Source organism: Gavia stellata, chromosome Z (assembly GCF_030936135.1).
Source record: "Gavia stellata isolate bGavSte3 chromosome Z, bGavSte3.hap2, whole genome shotgun sequence".
Taxonomy (NCBI): Eukaryota; Metazoa; Chordata; class Aves; order Gaviiformes; family Gaviidae; genus Gavia; species Gavia stellata.
In genome coordinates, this window is record NC_082637.1 from 82,485,718 (window position 1) to 82,509,539 (window position 23,822).

A 23,822-nucleotide genomic window follows, 5' to 3' on the forward strand; every position below is an offset into this window, starting at 1 on the left:
GAGAGGCTACTCTGGTTTTTTCTGGCTCCGTTTCTGGCCAAAGTGTTCAATTCTGAATATGTAATAAAAGTGTTAGTCATCTTAAGAGCTGTTATTCACATTAGTATTTTGTGCCCAGTCCTGGATGTTTTAATGTGGTTTTTGTTGATCAACAAAGAGGGTGTTGTGCACAACAGGGTATGCATGAGCAGAGATTAGATGTATCTTTCTCTGCTTTTGAACTTTATTCTGATATTTTTACTCTTCTGCATAGTATTCTCCTCCACGAGTAGTCTAATCAGAGCTGGTCTTCATGGGAGGCATGCTGCCAAAATAACAGTCAGTACCAGTGACCATGTGACTGAGGGCAGTATTGTGAAGACTTCTCTGCTCAAACTTGAGCAGACAAGGAAAGAAAACATTTTCTTAAATGTTTGATTTGGAACTCTGTGTCATTTTAATTTTTTTTTAAATTCAGCTATACCAGTATAATAATTATTAATCCATTCCAATAAAAGAAAATTACAGGTTCTCAAATGTCCTTTTAGACAAGTATTATGATGGTTAGAAACAATATTAGTTAAAGGCAAAAATTCTAGCATTAAATAATATCAACATTATTATTTCTAAAGATCAAACTGTCAAATATAGTAATATTTAGGATAACTGCAGTACTTATAAGATGTAGCCTGTAATGTGAGAAAATTTGATACCAAGATTTTCTGTTGTATATTTCTTTTTTCTTGGAAAGAGTCAAAAATCACATAGTACAGTATTTTCTGCTTATAAAACCTTGTTACGGCTTTCTGTCTTCTCACACATCAGCCACTTAACCTAGTGACCTTATTCTGATTTAGTGTTAGTGAACTTAATTCTGTCTTTGTAGCCTGAAACACTTTCTTTTCTCTTGGTTCTTCAGAGACTGTCATTATAAAATCATGCATGCTTTCTAACATCTTCAGCAAATTTTGCTGCAAATAACCCACTAACATTCTTTCTTTGAAGGCATCATGTTTTTCTAGTATTTCATCACTGTAATTTAGTATGTGGTTTATATCACAGTGATCATCCCTTCATATTCTCCCTGCAGCAAGGTGCCAGAGGAAAAACTCTTTTCAGTCTAAATCAGTCTGTTAAATTGTCTGCTAGTTCTAGCATAGTGATTTTTTTTTTCTTAATTTCAAGCAGTATAGATGTCATTTATTCCTGTTTCTTTAAAAGTGTGGGAGCAGTTTTTGGAACTATTAGTTAGGCAGAAGTTTTTAATCTGCCATTGCCATTTGCTGAATTCATTTTTGCATGCCTTTGCAGTTCTCTTGTAAAATCAATGTTGCCATGCTGCCTTTCCCCCATCTCTTTTATTTCACGGATGATCAAAGTTACTTCTTCTTGCACATAGAATAGATGAACTAATTAATCTACATGCATTTCTTTTCACTTACATTGAATGATCTGCAGACATATTTGCGTTTTTTCACTGTGTAAAGGAGGTTTTTTTGGCCCTTACCTATCCTTTGCTGATCTTCTTGAGTGCTATTCTGATAAACTCTGTGTCTGTAGCTTAGGCTTGGGCTGTGTTGTGGTGGGGAAAAGAGTGTGTATTTATACCCTATGTATTTAAATCCCATTTGCTCTAAGCTTTCTTTAGTTACAGGGAGACTGTATTACTTTTTATAATGAAACCACCGTACCATCACAGTGACTATTGTTTTGGAGGAATGTCAGGAAGTGTTCAAATCTCCACAGGGCCTTAATAATTTGAATGAATTTTTGATGGTAAAGGTGCATGAGAATTTCCCAGTGTAATGAAATTACAAAATACATTAAATATAGAAAAGTATTTTCTTCTTCCATATAGATATTTTGAGCTTGCATAAAATATTAAGCAACCATAAATTATCCCTATATATAGATATCCCTATGTTGGTTTTCTTTTTAGTATTACTGCACGTTGATGGAGGGGTAGAGGAATTGCATGAAGCTTTGCCAGTCCAAGCTGTGTTCTTACCCTTAAGTAATTTCTCAGGCTGCTGCACACTGCAAAAGGCTAATCTGAATGTCAGAAAGGCTTAGTAGTAAGATTCGTTATCAGAAGAAGATAGAATGTTTCCTAGGCTTGAACACATGTTGTTTTGTGTTATCAAATGGGTTTGGTCATTTAGGTAATCAAAAATCTGTCATTCCCATTTTAATAAAGAATTTGTGTGGTGCCTCTTGGCCCTGGTGACTCGTAGGGACATTGGCTGGGGAAGGATACATGGAACATTAGCACAGCTCAGGGCGTGATCCTGTTTTTTCTTACTGAGGAGTGGAGTTTTTGCCATATGGAAAGACTATCCCAGAGTTAGTGGAGCCCAGGGGAACAAAGCCAGTTCTGTATAACGAGTCTGGCTGTGACTCTTACCATCACACCACAGAATTACTTCATCTTGCATCCTGGCTGTGCATCTCTATTGTCTGATTAACTTGGGGCCAGGCTATTTGCCATAGTCTTTTGCCGTTCATTTTCACCATTACGCTTTAAAATTTCCCTGAATACCTTCCAGCTTGTCAATAACAATGTGTTTCATAGATGGTTTCATGATGTAGGTTAAAGCTTCTGAAGTTGAACTCCTTTCTTACTTGGTCTTCAGCTGTGGTCTGTTTGTGGTGACCTTTGCACATGTGTACAGGCCATCCAAGTCAGGAGAGGAGAGCCCTGCAGATGTCCAGGGACCTGATGAAGAAAAGCAGCCCAGATCAGAATGTAAACGCAGGTCTTGAGTCCTATCATAAGTTTTATTATCCACTCACAATGAATAATAAATGATGAATAAAAGTTAAAATTGTGCTATGTATGTGACTTACAGACTGCATTGTAAGTGTTTAAAAGCATCTAAATAGAAGTTGTTGTAGATTAAACCAGCCTCTTGTTTCTGATTGAGACATACTGATTGATATTCTTTTTTGTTCATCATATATTGATGTCGTCTACATGATCAGATTTCATGTTCATTGCTGAGTAAATGTTATAATAAATATTAATGTATTGCTGCTCTCAAAGTACTTATTGAGATCTTTAAACTTCTTTAAATATATTCTCAGAACCTCTTAGAGTAACCGAAATTACCTGTAGCATTTTCCACAGCAAAATTATCCTGTGATGTTGATTGAAATTGTGCCAGTGCATCTGCCATAAAAACATTAATGTCATGTCTGATTGAGACACATGCACCTTCTATGTTCATCATTTCTGAATCCATTATAAAGACCTTAATGGTAGCTGTATATAAAGACATGCCATAATGACATCTTAAATGCTGTCTTTAAATTCTCAGCATGAAAAGCCTTTTAAAAACACTATGAAAAAAGCAGGTAGCTAACAGCAATTTGTGGATAATATTCATGGTATGTCTTTTATTTAGTGGAGGTTTTATATTAATTTTAATAGAAATAAATGGGTCCAGAAAGCTAATGGTGTAAATAGAACTTTGTTCCTGGTGAATGACATTTGAGATCTCAGGTCAGCTTGCTTGTTTCACAGCAAACATAAGAAAATGCATGCCAGAGTTTGGAAGTGTATCAGCTGACTATACAAATTAAAAAATATACAATAGAAATATAAGATCTAAAGCATATTAAATTTGGAAGAAGGGTATATACACACAAAAACCACAATATAAATATTCTAAAAATCCCTTCTGGGGAAAGGTTATCTGGAAGGGGCATGAGCTTCTCATGGAAAAATCTTTCAGAAGAAAGGGTTTTGGCCTTTGTTATAATTTTGTCAAGGACCTTGTATAGTCACTTTGTGGGCAATGATCTCCTTTTACCAATCACCACAATACACTCAATTTGTCTCAAATTTTGCTGAAGTCAGAAAGAGGAAAAGGGAATAGGTGGAAAAGAAGGCAGGTCTTAATCTTATGGGCTTCACCCAAAATTTTTCGTAATGATCACTGAAGCCCAGAGGATGCTGGAGCAAAGCATGGGCTTTCTTATGATGTCTCCCACAGTCATGTCTGACTTCCCAGTTTTTCACTTCAGTATTCAAGACATTGAATACTTTGGGCAATGGTTTACCTCAGATAAAAATAAAAATTTAAAAAAAACACAACACAAAACCCCTACAGTTTTGATCCATGAGTTTCTCAATTTATTTTCTTAATTACACAGTTTATAATATTGACCATGACCATTGATCCTGTCAGTAGTACTGTTTGATTGTATTAATTAGGCTTTAGTCTTTCAACTGTTTTCTATTAACATTGATTGGAAGATTATAGTAACACTTTATAAACTTTCAGATGCTGAAGTATATGACAGCATATTGGCTGTCAGAGTGGCTCACTGGGCTGTTAGATCCCAAGCTTATTTGTGGCTGAGCCTTGCTTGACAAAACTGTCCCTGCCTGCCCACCCCAAGACTCACCATTTCCTCCACAGAGGATTAGCCTCCCTGCCCTCTCCATCCTCCAGCAGCCTTACGCAGATGCACATAATTGGTGTCTACAGGAATAATAACACCTCTTAGCTGCTGTTACATTTACAGAGGTGCCTCTCTCCTTTGGATCTGGCTTGTGTCACCCATTTCATTCCTCAGTATCAAGATGTTTTATAAAGTCAAGTAAACATTGCTCATGGTTTACGCACAAGGAACCAAAGCATGGATATTCATCAAGGTCAGTGGTAGGATCAGGAACAGATCCCGTGTCCCCCTCAATGCAGTGCAGGACCCTGTGTGTTGAATAACTTTGATCCTTAGAAAATTATTTGTAGTATGGGATGCCAGAAGATGGTGGGGTTGGGAAAAAATGATGAAACTTAACTTCTGCTTATAGATTCCGGAAGATTTTATCCATGCCTACGTACCCAAATCTTACTCAAATATTGGCAAGTAACAAATGTTCCCTTGGAGCATGATGAAATTAAATCATTTCACACTAACTACAAAACAGCCACTAGTAATGTTGACTTTTAGTTACCACAACCATAGACAGGATTAAAATTGGGGAACTAGTGGTAAAAAGCATGTTAGTAACTTTCTGAGTAAGCAGCCACCCTTGACTGCTTCCAATGCTATTGTTAGTGATGTAGAACTACTTATAAACTGCAGGAGATGCTTCATTTCCTTTTTACTTGTTTAATGCTTTCTCAACATTTTTCCTTTGAAGATGAAGTTTTGAATGATTAGGCTCTAGCCAATCATTAATTATGTATGTTCACATGTAAGGACAGTTTTAATGTAGCTGTTTTGTGTTCCAAGGTTAAAATTGTGTATCTGTATGAAGGGACATAGTGCTTATGTCACTAACTTTTAGAGTAAATGATTTTAAAGCTTGAAAACTGTCTTTTTGTCTCTCAAAGAAAACAGATAGGACCACATGTTTATGTTGTTGTATAAATAATGTAAGCAGCAAAACAGTTTCTGGTCTGAATGTAGTATTTGTTTAAACATTATTGTACTTAATTACTAATATATAGTGAAATATGGGCAGGCAAAGTTCCTGTTTAAATAGATTTTTATTTTAGATTTTTCCACCTGAAATTTTTTGCTCAACCTAAAATAGAAATATCTGTACACCAAAAATTGGAATTTGTAAAATAATTGAAAAAAATCTTAAGGAGGCTTAGAAAATATCACACAATAGAGTTATCGGTAAAGGTTAGTAACTTACCCACTCTAAAATGCCATCATTATGAAAACATACATTCTCCAGAGTTATTGCAGCCTGTGGCTTCCCTTGAGTTGTATTGATTTCCTCAAAAACTGTTTAATGAGGAAAGAAATCATTCTCGTGGCATAAGCTCCAGCTACTTCAAAGTACCATGGTGCAACTTCAGGGCTCTGGCTAGGTTATGGCCCGAGTGCAGCTCACGCTCGTTTTTTAAGACTACCTTCAGTACGCAGAGGCAGATCTTTCTGGCCTCATGATCCCTGCAGGGTTCTTAGTGAATAAAATATGTGTGTCAAGATGATGATCTTCTAAACCAGCTAGATTGTATGTAAGTTTCCAGGAGACAGACTAGATAATCTAAAAACTATTCAAGCACAAGCGCAACCAATGCTTTATCCAAATAAATAAATAAATAAATAAATAAATTCAAAAGAGACTATCTTTTACAGATCTTTCCAGTCACCATCCAAGAGATACTGATTTTGAGTCAAGAAGTTAGCACAGGATTAGCTATAGTTCTTACAAATGCATGCCTGAGGGGTTTGAGACTTACTGTTAGTATTAATTCAGAAGCCCTGTTTCAAAGTGCTCATAAATAGCTATGCTACTTCTATTTTCACATTCTAAACAGCATTACGGGTGAACATTTTACATAAAGGCTAACAAAATAATCTTACTGATTTGAAATTGGTAAGTAATATAATTACCATTATTCCAAGTCATCTTTAGGTCTGGCTTTCAATTGTCAGGCTCCGCATCCACACAGCCAGGAGTTAGGCATAATAATAAGTATTGACTGACATATAGGGTGACCTTAGAGGTGGTACTTGGAAGCCCACCAGTGCCAGGGCCTGGATCAGCTGGGTGGGCTTAGTGAGATAAGTTGTAGACACCAGAAAAATTTACTAGAGAAAGAACGATGCCAGTTGGAATTCCAGGCATGAGGTGTATGTTCTACATGCCTGGTGAGAAATGACTTTAGGCTCCACTACCTCACATTGAAAAGAAAGATCACAGCCCAGAAATTTTTTCCAAAGCTTTTCTTAGCTTCATATTTTTAATTCTTCCATCTGTCTGTTTTGTTGATTTTTTTACTTGACCTGCATGCTGTTTAATGTCTCCTGGGGATGCTGTTCAGAAGCCTCCTACCTCCACCCTGGGTGGTACAGATGATCCAAATAGGACATCAGGGGAGTCCAGAGAATGACTCCAGCAAACAGTCACACCCGGGACAGTGAGCTCATCTAAACCTTTTCAGACGACGACTCTTTAAATGCTCTAGCTTGAACTCGGATGTGCTGGTGTGCTAGATGATGGCGCATCCAACCATGGTACACAAAAATTAGCTTCATTGAGCAGCATTAATACAGAGTTTCAAAAAGATTTGAGGGTCAGAGATGGAAGAGGGTTTTTAAAACTGCATGTAATAAATCTGGACTTTCAGTGGATCGTTGGAAAGCTGGAGCATGCTGTTGCTGAGCAGCCTAACTCATCACCAAACAGTCTTTGGCTAGTCAAAAACAACCACAGCATTTGAGTTGCCAATGTTGCTGTTGTTTCTGTCAAGCACCCATAAAAAATAAAGCAGGGGAAGCAACTTTATTGTTAGTAGGTTTCACATATCAAAATTGCAATCTCTTAGCTTTCACCACTTCATAATGGAGCTTCTATCTGTTTGTATGGTAAGGCAGATACTAATTTTTAGGGCTGGAGACACTACAAATATATAGTATACAGCTGTATACTGTGAGGATTTTCAAGATCACTGGGTTACTGATAAATCATAACCTTTGACAATATTTATAACCAGTGACTTTCTTAGAATTATGGCATTACTAAAGTATTTTTAGCAACACATTATTATGGATTATTGAAAATTAATAACTGATCTGATGAAGTACATCTGGTTCATTGAAATATCCCATATCAAAGTATTTTTAAAAGAGGGATTTCTATTTGTGATCATGGTTTTGACGATTAAAATTAATGAGTTCCTTCAGAGTCTCTGCAGATTTTTGTAAAAACGCAGGTTTTTTTCCCCTCTAATATTTTGATATATGAAAAGAGACTTTTTCATGCTTCCTGCCCAAGCTTATTATTTGCTTGTCAAATTTACCCTGATTTTTTTGCCATCTAGTTTCAAGACAATATGAACTGGTAACAGATGAGCACCTGAGTTGTCTCCAATAAGTAAGCATTGAGAAGGAAACCATATGTCAACCAGATTTTGTTATAAATTGGTAAGTTTCTGTGCAGGTTTGAGATAAGCTTTTTTAATTAAAGAAAAGAATTGTATTTAAAAAGCTTTTGAAAAAGGGTGATGTCAGGAAAAGAATAGGCTTTGCAAATAGAAAAGTTTACATGTTAAGACATAGGACGCTTTGTCAGTGGTAATACAGTCTAGCAGGGTGAAATGTAAACTTCCTTACTGAACTGGATACAATTTATAAATTTTGTATAGCTGGATCTAAACTTTTTGCTGGAGTTGTTTTAAAATGTGTCTTCATAAACACTTCCCATGGAGATGTTCTTTATAAAAATAAACATTAATAACTAGCTGACAGAGAATTTATAGAACTGCAGTCTCAACTGCCTTTAGGCCCCAGGGGATTACGGTATAGTAAACCCAAATTTATACAGAGAATGAAATATAAAGTAGAACAGAACAAAGGGAATGGAGAATGGTTCTTACTGTTTTCCTAAAATTAAAATAGTGACATATTCCCGTTACTTTCATGTAAGCATATGAGTGAACCGTAAATACCTATGTTTAATTTTGGATCTCTGAGTGATCTAAATGGATCTATTTCTTATGAAAAGTGCCTGATTATGGCCAGAATGTGTATATACAGGATAACTTTGGCATAGGTAGAAGGGGTGCTTCCTAAATTGCCTGTCAAGAATGACTTAATCCTACTTTGCAGGAGTTGCCGACATCAGTGAGACACATTCATTTCCATACCCGTTCATTTAGGAAACTCTCTGCTGAGAATGTCAAAGAGATGCTAATTATTATCAGCTATGGTGATCCCTTAGGAATTAGGCTGAGATTGAGAAACCACGTAATTACTGAAGTTACACTATAGTCAAGGATTAAAGTGATGAGTTCTGCTCCCTTTCTTATTTTTTCTTTCATGGCTTGGGGAGCAGCTGTCGCAGGCAGTCCTGGTGCTCTTTAGGTGATCGTTTTGTGACCACTTTGTCCTCTTTCAGGCTAGTTGATCTGCTACCAATGCTGTGCAAGGGCAGAAGCAGGAGAGGCAGTAATTGTATATGGTTGTTTCCCAAAGAAACTATCCTAGAGAAAATGGCAAGATCTTTGAGCAAGGGACTGATTTTAAGTTACATCGTCCGCTTCATTAAAGAGAGACAGCAGAACTTGGAGGTTCTATGGAGCAACATATGCTGCCTGGACTTAAGCAGAATTCAACCAGGAAATTCTGTTCTGTTAACAGGGGGCTCTGAGAGGAATTTAGGGGACCTATGATAGCATTAATATTTGAAAATCTGAAGAAATTTTCATCAGTCCTTACTACTCTGATGAAAAAGGAATCAGGTAAATTTTCATTCAGAACAGAAATTAAAATTGACAAACTTTTGTGTGCTGTTGATAAAATCTCCAGGATAGGACATAATTTTAAATAAAAGCTAGTCCTTTTCTTGAGGATAAATGCCTGTGTCCTTTATAAATCTTTCCTGTTCCATTCCAATCCAAAAATAAGTAAAGCTTTTTTTTTTTTTTCAATAACTGAGAAGTCTTTGTTGTGAGCAAAGCAAGTTTACAATGCTAAATACATTTTATTTGGTGGTACATGCCAGAAATGTGAATGTTCCTTGAATCCATTTGACATTGATGATTCATTTTAAAATTATCAAGTTATGTCCTGAAAATTCAATTACATAAATCTGATAGCAGTACAGTGTTCAAATATGTTTTCCTTTGCAGTACTTCCTTTTTTGGAGTGACTGGTTGACCTAGAATCCATCCTGTGCATTATAAGCAGTGGGACTAACCCATGGGGTCTGTGGCTGTAGAGCTGTATTTGCAAAGGACACATCCCATTCCACCGTAGCTTAGCATGCTGGGGAATACAAACATTGAGAGGAAAAAAAAATATTTTATCAAGGGAAACAAATGATCAGCATTTAAGATAACAAAAAACATGGTACGCTTTAGGCTAGTTACCAAATATAAGCAAATGAGAACACTGATAGAGTCTTTCAAATACAAATAGCAAGGTCCAGGTTCTGCCTTCACCCATATTGCATTAAAAGTCAGCAGTAGATCATTTGCAAAATACTATTAGAGTACATGGTTTTAATCTGGACCTACACAGGACAGTTTGGCTAAGCAAGTGTAGCGGCTCTACCAGATGTTGAATTAAATAGAAGTGTTCAAGTTTGGGGATTCTTTGTTACATCTTAAATATATGCTAACAAGGTGAAGAGAAGTGAAGTTATGTCTGTGACTGTGTTTCCTATATGTAAAATCTCATGAACTACTACTTTTTTTCTTGCTTGTAGTACACCTTTCAGGAATTCAGGCATTGAGAGTGTGTTTTCTATCTGTGTGAAGTCAGGTCATTGTAGGCAAACAGATTGCTCAAATTTGGAATGCTTCTACTCATTTTTTGCTTGCTTTGCTCCCTGTATATTTTTTTATGTCAAAGCTAAGCTTTTAGTACTGGTTTTAGTCCTTTATTGAGAATAGAGCTTGTACTGAGAGGACCTGGATTCTGTTTTCTCAGTGAGTACAACACTGTCATTAATGATTAGACAAGTCAAAGCTGTAGCATTTTCATTATAGGTGAAGATATACAGAGAATGAAGGTGGGTGGAGGTTTTTTTCAGACCGAAAATTGAGTATGATCGATTGGAAGGTATTTCTTCTTAAATAATTGACTTCTGTATATCAAAATAAAGTAATGCTGAAGTTTATTTTAAAATATAACTGGACTGCCTATCTTTAACCAAGCTACAGAAATTAATTTTAAAATGCCTGTAGTTTTCAGAGATCATGATGCTATGTTAGTACACTAAACAATGCTGGGATCCGACCTCGATGCTGCCAGTTGTCTGCCCGCTTTCATTGCTAGCACGTTCCCTGCAGAGATTTTGCTCTGTACCTGCTCAGCCAGGTGATTCCCCAGGCAGAGTCTGTCTGGCCAGAGACTGCTCCCAGCATAGAGCTTGGAAGAGGCAGTGCTGTTCTGCATGGATGTAAGGTGCTGTGTACCAAATGTCTTGAGAATGGGTCCTGGCATTTTTCTGTATTAGAGTAAAAGTATCTTCTGTTTCCAGGCCCCCAACACTGTATTGACTTAATTTCATCATGACTCTTCCAAACCAGTGAAAGCTATTTCTAGTTTTCAGTTTAAATTATTTTCTAGAATATCCTTTCTTATTTGAAAACTCCCTCTACTCACCAAATAATACCACTCTTCAAAACAAACAATGGAAACATACATCAAGAGTTTTCATTTAAGGTCTTTAATCTTCTTAGCACAAATAGTCTTTTAGTACTTGAACTATGATTCCCTTTCTTGCCCTTTTATCAATCTTGTTTCTTGCAGTTACTCACCTGCAGAATAGATAACATATTGTGAACATTTCCTTTTCTTGATCAACATTTGTTGTTCTAGGTGGTTTAATTAACTGGCTTTCATCAAACAATACTCATGTCTGTATTTAAATTGGTACTATTCTTCTCAAAGGTATAGCAATCATTCATATTGTATTACATAATATCAAAATAAGAACTTCAATTGCATGAGAAGTCGAGGAAGTTTACTTCCTTAAAATGGTGATGAAATTTAGGCAGGAAAGATTTTCAGAATGAAAAACTAGGTTTATGTTCAAGATTGTCTCTCATTTTTCCAAATGATTTTGTGTCGAGCAATGAATAGTATTTTGCTGAAGCTTTCTTTGGCTTTTAGTCAAATGTGTATGCCATCTTTTCATTAGCAGTTCTAAGCTAAGAGGTAGTTTGGCTTAAAAGAAAGAAAGAAGCAAACCAAAAAAACCCAAGCCTACGGTGACCAACTATTATCTATAAGGCAGTCTACTACTATTCATAAGATTGCATTCTAGACTGTCTGGATGAGAAGCCGCCTTCTTGCTATTATTAAAAGAAACATTCTTACAATAGAAGCTGTCAACTTTATTGCAGAGGTTTACTTGAATCATTTAGGTCAATATTTTTTATTCTGCTTGGTTTTAATAGGTCAAAAGAGCAAAATTTGTTTTCATGGGAAAGATTAGATTGAGATGTTTAGTAGAAAACTGAGACCCTTTCCCAGCCTGAAGTTACCACAAATGCAGTATGCTGCAAAGACAAACATTTCTCTGTCATTTTTCTCAATCAAGCATGAGTGGGACTGTTGTAGACGACAAACAGGATTTGTGTGTCAACAGTAAACAATGCTGCACATGAAGAGCATGAACACAGGTGCATATTACACAAGTAAAAGCACAGAAACATTATTTATTTAACATCAGCATTATGTAGGTTTTGTATGTGTAGCTAACCTCTGGATCTATTTTTTGGCAAAAGCAGGGAGTGTGGGAGGAGAACAGCAACAAGGAAGGATAAGAGCTATGATTGTAAAATTATTCAAGTTTGTTTGGTTTTTGACAGTAAACTGTTTTATGTGTATTAATTAAGAAGGTGCCGACTTTAGGAAGTGGTGTTGGAATATATAAAATAGTATTAGAGTAAATGTAAGATATACTACCCTGAACGTGCTGCCAGTACATAGTAACTAACAATCATGAACATATTTTCAACATTTAGCACTGGAAAAGTATGCATAGCTAGTTAAAGTTTAATGTGGAGAATTAGGCTGTAATTTAACCCTTTTCAGCATTTACTATAGGCAATGTATCTTGTCTGTACTGGACCTTGAAACTTGTTAATTAGCTTGTGCCGTGGAAATATGTGAGCTAATGCCTGTTGTCACTCTACAAAGATCTGAAAGTCTGCGATGTAGTAGAGTGCATGCTGGTAAAAGCTAAGAGGTTCTGATATTTAAGCATATGCTTCATTGTAAGCAGTGGTTGCACTGGCTCTAGGGAGCCTCTATTTACATGTTTAATTTAGTAGTGTTCTTGGTCAGAAATACATTTTTTTGAGAAAGAGTGAAAATGTTACTTGTGGGATGCATATTTTCTTCTTTCATTTTCAGTAGATGTGGGTAACAACTGTGAAAGGAATGAAGAAATAGGACCCATTCTTTACTTTCTGTGAAAACCTTTGGTATTAAATCTCAAATTATGGTGTCTTTCATCCATGTGAAGATTAAACCTTCCTAAAACACACAGAAAGTAATAATCAGGGAAGTTACCATAACAGCATCAGCCTCAGTCACCACATTATTATTTAATATATTTCAGTTAAAATGTGTGCTGCTCTGGATATCATTATCTTGAAAATTCAAAGTAATTAAAGATCTTATTTTTAAAGCAGGCATACGAAAAAAAGCATGCTACAGGATGGAGATAGCTGGAATAAAAATGTCTACATATCTTCTGAGTGCATTAATAGCAAGGGAAGGGAGGGTTTTAGCTTAAGGAAGGATCTGGTTGTCTTGACATTTGAGCTTCAAGTAGATAACTGTCAGAGTAGAGAGGGGATTGTTTTTTAAGTGTAGATAATGCATCTTTTATTAATTTACATGATAATATAAATGTGAACCAGGTGTGAAATCGTAGTTTATGCAGTAATGGGGGAAATTAAAATCGTAGGTAAATGAACCTGGACAGAGCCTACTTTACTTACCTTCAGCAGAGTTGTCAGTGGAAACCTTGATGGGTTATCCAGTTTTGGGTTGTGAAGTGTTAGGAATTCTCCCTGTTTCCCTTTCAGACTGCAGCTACTCTTTGTCACTTTGAGAGGTTTAGTCTGAACCAGGGCCACCTGTTCCCCGGGTAGAGCAGTAAGCTGGTGTTACTGCTTTTTATGCATGGGTTTGCTGCAGATGGATAGTTCTTGTCTCACTGAATGGACATCAGGCTGTCTATCAGTCTTTCTGCCCTTTGTCTTCAGGGAGTCTTCAGCAGAACCCGTAAGGATTTATTGCCTGGAGGTCCATGGCAGCAGAATGTCTAGTACATTACAAAATACAGTGCTTGAGCACAGCAATAGGCTTCTCTCAAGGTTTTATCCTAAAGAATATTGAAAATTATTTAATTCTCTTTTGTTCTTTATTTAATTCTTTTAATGCTGTCCATACTTCAGACCAAGAGTCTGAACAAAGAGATGCAGTAAGCAGAACACCTAAGCTCCTTTCCCTGTGCTACGTGCATACCTTCCTCAATTATTCTGTAGGTGACAAAGATTAACTTCAGGTAGGTGAAACTGGGCTCTATAGGCTACCTCTCTAGTTACTGTAGAGTCTACAAGGAGGAATGAGGAGACTATCAGTATATTTCCAGTTGATAACTGCCCATCTTTCTCTCCACCGACTACAAAGAGAAGTCGAGGGAAGCTAATCTTTCTAGTTTAAATTTGGTCTTTTTGAATTTCCCTATATGTCATCTGTTTCTTTTAACAGCAGCTGTGGTCAGATCTGAGCCCATCTTAGCAGTATGGAGATTTTAATAAAAAGAAACAAAAAATATTTTAAAATTGTCTTGTAATACTTCATATTCAAGTTCTTTTCAACTTTGGTCTTTTTCCTTTTGGCAGGACCAGAACAAAGGGATTCCCTTCTGGGTAGCCCAGATGTCATTGATACCGCTCCAAGAAGAAAGCGAAGACAAAGGACAGCAAAGCCTGCTGGGACAGGAGCTAAGATGGCTACTTATGAGTCAGAACTGCCAGCCAAAGAAAAGTAAGCATTTTTCAAATGTATTGAAATGTTTTTCTGTGTACAGGTGTCAGAGGGTTTGTTGTTTGGGTTTTTTTGTGTTTTCTTGTGCAGTTTCATATTTCAGACCAAGTACTTTTGTGTTGCATTCTGTGTAGTTATTTACAGTAATTTTACCCAACTTTGAATAGATGTGAATGATTAAATTGTCGGTCCCAATGACTTACTGATTTTAATGCACCTTTTCTTCTAATACATTCTTTCCTTTAATTGACTTGGATAACTTTAAGGAAATACATTGAAGCCTACTAAAATGATGCTCTGTAGGTTACCATATAACCTTGCAGGCAAAGAAGGATGCATTTATAGCAAGTGTCAAACTAAGATGGACAGCTTCAACTAAGTTGTGTCACAGAAAGTTGCAGCATTATGAGTGTTTACACACAGTATTAACAACAAAAAGAGAGCCAAGGAGAATTTCCATCCTTTATTGGATGCGGGGGGAACATTGTCACCAAGGATGATGAACAGGCTGAGGTACTTAATGTCTTCTTTACTTCAGCCTTTAATAGCCACACCAGACATCCTCAGGGTATTCAGATCCCTGAGTTGGACGACAAGGATGGAGAGCAAGATAAACTCCCCATGATCCAGGAGGAAGCGGTTAACGACCTGCTATGCCACCCAGACACTTACAAGTCTGTGGGGCCAGATGGGATCCACCCAAGGGTGCTGAGGGAGCTGGTGGAGGAGCTTGCCAAGCCGCTCTCCATCATTTATCAACAGTCCTGGTTAACGGGGGAGGTCCCGGATGACTGGAGGATTGCCAATGTGACGCCCATCTACAAGAAGGGCTGGAAGGAGGATCCGGGGAACTACAGGCCTGTCAGCCTGACCTTGGTGCCGGGGAAGATTATGGAGAGGTTCGTCTTGAGGGCGCTCACGGGGCACGTGCAGGATAACCAAGGGATCAGGCCCAGCCAGCACGGGTTCATGAAAGGCAGGTCCTGCTTGACCAACCTGATCTCCTTCTATGACCAGGTGACCCGTCTAGTGGAGGAGGGAAAGGCTGTTGATGTTGTCTACCTGGACTTCAGTAAAGCCTTTGACACCGTTTCCCACAGCATTCTCCTGGAGAAACTGGCTGCTCATGGCTTGGACAGCCGCACTCTTCGCTGGGTAAAAAACTGGTTGGATGGCCGAGCCCAGAGAGTTGTGGTGAATGGAGTGAAATCCAGTTGGCGGCCGGTCACAAGCGGAGTCCCCCAGGGCTCAGTTTTGGGACCGGTCTTGTTTAATATATTTATTGATGATCTGGATGAGGGGATAGAGTGCTCCCTCAGCAAGTTTGCAGACGACACCAAGTTGGGAGGGAGTGTTGATCTGCTGGAGGGTCGGAAGGCTCTGCAGAGGGATCTGGACAGGCTGGATCGATGGGCTGAGGCCAACTGTATGAGGTTCAACAAGGCCAAGTGCCGGGTCCTGTCTTCGTAATTTCAGTGGAAATTAATTTACAATACCATTTTTAATAGACCAGGATAGATTTCTTTTGAAAATAAAATTAGTGGGGAGAAAAAAGAATTCACTCTTAAACACAAGGGTGTCAGAATTTATAACACTTAATAAAAGTCTTTTTTTTTTTCTTATGTCACTCTCAACTTTTGGAAATATTTTCACATGATCTGGTAGGTGTTTAGGTATGCATAGAATTACATTGGAGCTCCAATATTGTTGGTATTTTCTTCAAAAACTGAACTTTGTTTTAAGATCTATGATAAGTTAGAGTCGAAAATTCCCTTTTCATCTGTAGTATACAATGGATAATAAACTGTTTAAACAGACACGGACACAAGTAGACTACAAAGACATTTCCCATGATTAGCAAAGATTTCTCTTTAAATCAGCAAGAGAATTATCTTATTCTGACATAGAAGGTTGTGGCTTGATGCCAGCTAGGAATGTTTAAACTTGCAATCCTCTTTTACTAGTAAAAAAAAATTTTTTTTTTTAGAATCGTCTAGAAAAATGTCGAATTCTGCTCTTCTGTTCTTTTAGAGTCTAGTATATTACGATGAACAATGCCCTTTCCCCATTGTATGCAGTCAGTTTGATTTTGAGAGTCTGGCTGTGTTTGTTTGAAATACAATTTCACTCTTTTTAATATTTATTGTGGAAGTAAAACCTACAGAGGCAAATAATTACAAAGGAGAATAAAGAGGCCTTGGGTTGAGTAATCCTCAGTGTATGAATACCTGAGTCCTATGTGTAGGGGAAGGACTAAGAGGGTATTGATGTTTTTGTTTTACTTCCTTTAAGTAAGGCAAATTTTAAAAAAAAACAGAGCAACATTATGTTTTTCATACTGTGCAAAGCATTTCTAATATGCTTACAGAATCAAGTCAGAGCTGAATCTGAAGAGCAGCTCTTCTTGGCTGTAACATAATAAGTCATATTTTAAGGCCTACCATATGGAACAAACATTCTATCAGTCTCTATCTCTATTTTTCTTTTTGCATTAAGTATGTATGAATTGTATTGTAAATAACAGCTTTGCACTACAGGTCACAACATTGCTTGGCGTGTGACGTGCCTTCCAGTATTGTGAAGGTGTATCTGACAATGAAAGATCCATGTTTCTCTATGATCCTGTGGTGACTTCAGAAATCAAATGTGATATTGCTCAATGCTGGAGTATGTTTTTTAATCCTTTCTGTAGTTAAAAATACAGTGGCAGTGCTAATTCTTTGATTAGATAGAAGATATTAGATCTCCTCATTTACCTGGAACATTACAAAAGCCGAACTGTAATAATTTCCATTTTACTGATTATTTTTCTCAGTGTCCCTGCTTAGTTCTTGGGTTTTGAACTTTATCTTAAGTCTTTTGTCAGCTGCTAATCAGGCTTTCAGTCAATTTGGTTGGCTAATTGTTTTCACTTCTCCTCAGCCTGTCAAAAGCAGGGAGATGTAGAATTAGTATCAAAATCCAGTTCACAAATATGGATGTATCTTTTTATGAAGCCTCTTCAGTAATTTGTACGGACGGAAGGCTAGATCCTACACAGTGCACAAGGCTTTATCTTAAGCTGATGGTACATTGGGATCCTGCCCAAAATGTTTTCCAGTCACTTAGCAAAAAATTACCAATCCCAGCAAACCACCCCAGCCTGCTGGGGAGGTGGGGAGGAAGTTAACCTCTAAATTCCTTCACCTTCGGAAATGCTTCATCACAAATATGGAAGATGTACAGCCCTTGAAAGCATGTCATGCTTTTCTGCTTGGCAGGAGGATCAAATGACAGATTGTGATCACATTTGCAAATGGACAAATGAACCCTTATTTCTGAGCTCTCTTGAACAGACCTGCAGAAAGATTTGATTCTTTGTTCGTAATGTAAATATTTTAAGGTGCTATCACATAAAATTGTATCCCACAGTTCTTGCTTTAACAAACCAAAGCTTATTTAGAATCATACTCCATTTGCAAGTTTTGGTGACATCATTAGTGCTTGTTTCGTGTTTGCCAGGCAATGAAAGGGCAGTTACAAACCAAACATCAAGAGCATAATGCTGTCTTTATATTGATGAATCGTAAGTCGACTGATACAAGATCCTAAATCAGAAGAAAAAATACCACTTTACTGAAGGAGAGCTTCCAAGTTTTTCTTTTCTTTTTGGCTTTCAGGTTGGTTTTTGAAAATACAGTGTTTTTCAACACAGTCATTGTTATCACTTAATAGGAATTATATCTTAACTTCTATATATTTCTCCTAAGATTTTAAAGTATGCTTAAAGTTAAGAGCATCTAAAGTAAATACTGAGTCATGAAAAATGAAAGGATTCTATTTTCACAAATATTTTAGATTTATGGATGTTGAAGCTAGTTATGTAGCACTTCTCTAGTCCTTTGGAATGAAAATATATTCTTAGATATGACCAAGAATACTGAGAAGAATGCAAATAAAAATCTGTTTAACGTAGAAATTAGAGCAAAAGGAGTACTGCCTTTCTCATGCTTTGTGTATGGGTGCAGTGGCAGGAAAAGGATTTGAATTGTATTTATCTATATAGACATTTGTATTACTGTGACAATTTATTCTAGGACTAAATCAACATTTTTAATGAAACTTGGAAATGTGCTTTGGGTAATACTAAGCTTAGTGAAAGTAGTATAGACATGAGATCAGCAAAGAACTGAACTAGGATTTGTAGAACAAGGTTTGCTAAATGAATTGTTTAATTATTTGCTGAGATAAAGATGTTATTTAGAATAAAGTAGAAATTCAGAATAATTAGTTGGTCAGTGAACTGCCAAGATTAAGGTTTATCCAGCTCTCTAGCAGGTTGTTTTTCAAATCTGAGATATCCAATGAAAGGAAGTGCTTCTTTAGGCAGACAGATGTTACTTATAGTTGATAACAGTCAAACTGTGGCTCGCAATTTACACATTTTTAAAATGTGACAAAGGATGGTTCTTACAGGTCAAAACATGATTGAGTCAGGAAGTAAAATGAAATTACTCTGATTCAAGTAAACTGTGATGGTATTGGTGAAGCTTAACTGTAACTTAATATCTGGCAATTTCCTAAGGTGCAAAGCAGAGATAATATGTAAGTCAAGTTAAGATGCAAATTCTACTTTTCACAATTTGCATTTCATACTTGGAGGAGAAAAATTAATAAGAGCAATCCCAATACACAGTTAGAAATTATGCTTATTGATGCATTACTCAAATCTCTCAGGGGACTGCATATGAATAACACTATTAGCTATGTAGAATATGCATTCAATATAGAGGCTTAAGTGTATGGCCTGTCAGCCTGAATCCTATAAATAATTGGGTGTTTCTATAATAATTTCACTTTAAAAGTATTGGAACCTATTCGAGAGAAGGTGGTACCTACTGAAGATGACAAATTTTTTTATAATATTTTATAAATTATGCATAGTCATTGAATACAGAATACTTTGTGTACCGTGTATAATCTGTAGTCACAGAGTACAGTGGAACCCAACCAGTGCTGGAGTCTCTGTAACTAAAACAAAAGTAAATCAGGAAAAAGCTTCCTTTTCTAGTACAGCTTACAACTATTAGTTTGTTTCCACAAGTAAAAAAATCTATCTTTCTGCTTTGGTTTATCAGAACTGTTTTTATTTAAAGAGGTAAGAAAAGCAGAACCTTTTTTTCTGTCTGTTATTTCTTACTAATAAAGGATCTAGTTTTATGGTCCTCATTCAGATATGGGTTTCCTAGGAGGAAGGCTTTACTGGATAAGACTCAAAATTTCTTTCAAGTTATTCTGTATGTTTCAAATTGTAATCCATTCTGGCTGCTGTATAGTGTTTATAATTTCTTTGCCATTGAATGCGTACATACTGTTGAGGATATGTACAATTACAGAAGTGGTTTGGGGGAAAGCATCTTAAATACAGGAAAGACATTATTATGGATGCAAATACACTGGATTCTCCTGAGAATAAGAGTAGAGACAAGCAAAAAATGTTATTGCAGAGAAAATGCTTCATAATTCTGAGAAGCAAGTGTTAAGAAATACTTTTAATTCAATTGACTGAGAAATAACGGGTATTATTTGCTTGCCTTTTCTATAAAGAAATATGTGTTTATACATAGCGCTGTGACTCTCAATTATTAGTTATTCTGCATGTCATAAATTTCAGTCTCATATGTAGAAGTCTGCTTTTGTACATTTGATGTAGCTGTTACTGTCTTGGTTTTTTTTTTCCTTAGAATTGAAATTTGACTTTTGCTGGCTTGGTACTTCTTGCTTTATGGATAAAACTGAGTGACTGTCAGAATCATTTAAATTGAAGGAAAGAGATGCCTTCACTTAACTTCAGTATGTTTGGTTTTGCTGAAATGTTGAGATGCAGTCATATCGCCCCACTGAATTTGATAGGCTATTTGCCACCAGTAATTTAAATCTTTCTTTTTTACATATGAATGCTGCTTTTTCAGAGAGCTCAAAGTGTTCGACATATATCTAGAAGTCCTCAGAAACATCCACATGAAGTAAAAAAACATACTCAGATTGCTAACTGGGTATTTGGAAGTGCCAGGGGTTGCCAGGAGGTGTTTTGTGCCACTTGCATTGCCATCACCAGCTCCATCAGAAAAGGCCAAAGAGAGAATGTAATTTTTACTTTAAATACTATTATTACAGTCCTCATGCTCAGTGTTTGCTCTTGACTTAAGGGTCTGATTGAAGTTAGTCGCGTGTGTAATTGTGGGTAGAATCAGCTGCATATTTTTTTGCTTGTTCATGGTAAATGTGGGGGTTTTTATTTTCATACTCTAATCTCTTTCTCCTACCTTCAAAAGGTTTTTACAGTCTTCATAGGTATATATCATTTATTTGAAAAGAAAGCTCTTAGTGTTATATTCCAATACTGTAATAAGGTGGACTTGTCTTTCTTTTGATGACCTTCCACCCCTTTAGAAGCACTCAGAGCCTGTGGTGTGCCAGGATTTCCCCAGGGATCATCTCTCTGCATTTGTTTAATTTATTGCTTGCGGTTCACATTTTTAAAGTCCTAATGCAAGGTTTATTTAAAATGTGGTTTGCCACCACCAGTGCGTCGGGTAGCAAAACCATATATTTGTCCTGGAATGTGGCATTCTGAGAGGGTTACACATAGATGTCAGTATTACTGTCTCACACAACGAGTAATTCTTTCTCGTAAAAGTTTAACCAAGTGAAATGTGGAGTCCAGTGACAATGATACCATAACCTTCCATGGTCCAGAGGGGATATAAAGTTTACACCACAGTTGCCCCCTTTTAAAAAAAGATATATTTGATATGTCCCTTTTTTATTCATTAAGTGTATTTATTTAATACAATTGCAGAGAACTTGCAGAGCCTTGCATGGTGTGACAAAGCACTGTGATCACTGGTGTCTCAGTGAGTCAATGTAGTGTCTGTGTACAGGAGTGAAAAGCTCATTCCTGCTATAATAAATTTATGGAATGCAATATTTAGAAAGTTTTTTATAATTAACTCATTCAGGCTGGAATGTAAACAGATTAAGAAATCTCTTAGAAGCAGACAGTCAGGTTCGTTTGACACTCTAATGTGAGAATCAAACCAAAAATTTTTTAAATAGTTGAATCAAGTCCTTTTTATGTTTCGTTCATACTCAGCATTTTCTTACACTTTGCATGGTTTCTTTCTTTCCCTTTTTACCATGACATTGGCAGCAGCAGTCAGTCACCGGTCATACCAGACAGACTGTTTTGACTCACCTGTGCAAATATTAAAATATGGACTGTAATTTTGTGTGGCCTGATGAGAGCTTTGATAAGTGATACTCATCTTCTGCAAATATTTAAGGTTGCATAAGGTTGGAGTAGAGAGAAGAGCTGTGTTTAATACCTGTGTTATGTGACTTATGGCCGTACAAAAATGGGGCGTCATCAGAGGAAAAAAGGATAGAAGCCTTTGATTACAATGCATAACTATATCTGCAAAAAACAAGTTGCAAAAAATCTAGAGTTATTCCATATTCAACTGGAATGAATAAGGCAGAAATAAATGCAAGACAGAGCAGTTGCTTTTCTCTTGGTGGCACCCTGACTTTCTGTGCAGCGGGCGTCTTTGTTTTAACTGAGCGGTAGCTAATTAGGCTTCCTCCATCCATGAGGGAAGGGATGATTTATTTCCATGGGAAGTGCAAGGAATTGGTATCCGCATTCACCATTTCCCCGACTCCCTAGGGAAAGATGGGAAAATATGAAGGCTGAAAGCCCGGGGCAGGGAAAAATGAACATTATCTGCTGACCTCCAAGGCTGCAATTTCTCTTGAGCAAAGTCACTCAGCTCTCTAGTTTGTAACACATCTCACCAATTTTTGTCACTAGTAATAGCCTAATAATTGACTGCTGATGGAGAAGTTATTACTCAGTAAGACTGACAGGACTCTACCCTGTGTTTTCCCAGGGCATGTTCTTTAGAGCAGGATTTTATTGCTGTGACAAATCTGGTGAGATATATGCCTCAAATGATTAATCTATAATGTATTTCAGTGAAACTGGTAGCTGTGAGATTTTAAGAGGATAGCTCAAAAAATTGAAACAATATCTTCTTCCATTACCCTTGTGGTAAATTTTTGGTGTTTTTTTCCCCTGGCCTTTCTAACAAAGTTTTTATATTGGGATGATGTTTGAACTAAATGTTGCATTTTAAGCCTCTCTTAGGTAGGTTGTGAGTTGGTATAGTTAATTTATCACACTATGGATTGGTTTTGTTAAATACTGTAATCCTGGCTGGGGTATTTTAATGTGGGAGGCAAAAGAATTGCTCCTCAGGTGTAAATTACAGTAAGAAGGAGGAAGGATTATGTGTGGTTGAGCTAACCAGCAGCGCTGGAATATTTGTTGGGTTTTGACGTAGACCAAACTACAGTATTTTCAGTCTTTTAGGGGGAAGGGTGGGAAATAAGAAAACAACAAAGAAGGCAATATTTAAAATTCCTTGTACATCCTTGTGATTAGTGTACGGCAGCATATTTGCGCTCTTTTCATGAACACTGTGTAAAGTGCTCTTGATGATGGTGTCGATTAAACCTCCATTTCCTAAAACAGCTCTTCAGGAAGAATTATTTTCACATTACTTTTAATAGGAAGAAGCGGATAATGTAGATGCCTAAGATTTTGATTATACACGTTGGCAGGAGATTACAGCTAGACTGATGGAAAGCCTAAGTAACCATGCTTTGCCAGCTCAGTCCTGATGTCAAAGATAGACAGCGCGGAAGAGAATGATGTGAAAACTTGGCTATATTAATGAGATAAAGCTGCCTCAAATATCTGTTTTTATTGTTCGTTAGACTGATCATGAAATATGTCTTCTTTACTGGATTAAATTAGAGAATTCCATATAGCACAACGGTCTGTGAAGACCAGTAATCCCTTAACTCATTATGCACTCCAGGAAACATTCTGGAGAAAATCCCATACAGAACACTACACTAGAAGTCAGGATATGGGAAATGATTTCACAAACACTTGCAAATGCTTCTGCTCGATGGAAGTGATTGCTCAGCTTTTGCTCAGTTCAGTGCACTTTTCAAGTGTCAGATTCACTGCATGAAGCTATTAATATTTTTATTTGTATTTGTCTTTTTTATGTACTTAACTTCTTACCAGTTAATCACCCCTTCTTCCTCCCTCTGCTTCTGCTAAAATATCCCACCTCAGCAAAGCAGGGCTAAAAAGCTACCATTTAGAATTAGCAACAATTTTCAATTTCTTTATGCTAAAATAAGTGATTAGTCCTCTATAAAAACCACAGAACTAAATCTATGGAACTTATTTTTTCCAATAGTGACTTTGCTCCTCAAACAGTGAAGGCTGTGTCTAGATT

The 23,822-nt window shown here is 36.8% G+C and overlaps 1 protein-coding gene across 1 annotated transcript in view; it reads left to right on the plus strand.

Annotated features, from left to right (window-relative positions):
* Positions 1-23,822, plus strand: part of XRCC4 (X-ray repair cross complementing 4) — a 169,704-nt gene that overhangs the window by 90,206 nt on the left and 55,676 nt on the right. The window contains exon 6 of the mRNA XM_059833899.1: positions 14,322-14,466. Coding sequence (XP_059689882.1) covers positions 14,322-14,466 — 145 coding nt within the window. The remainder of the gene's footprint in view (positions 1-14,321; positions 14,467-23,822) is intronic.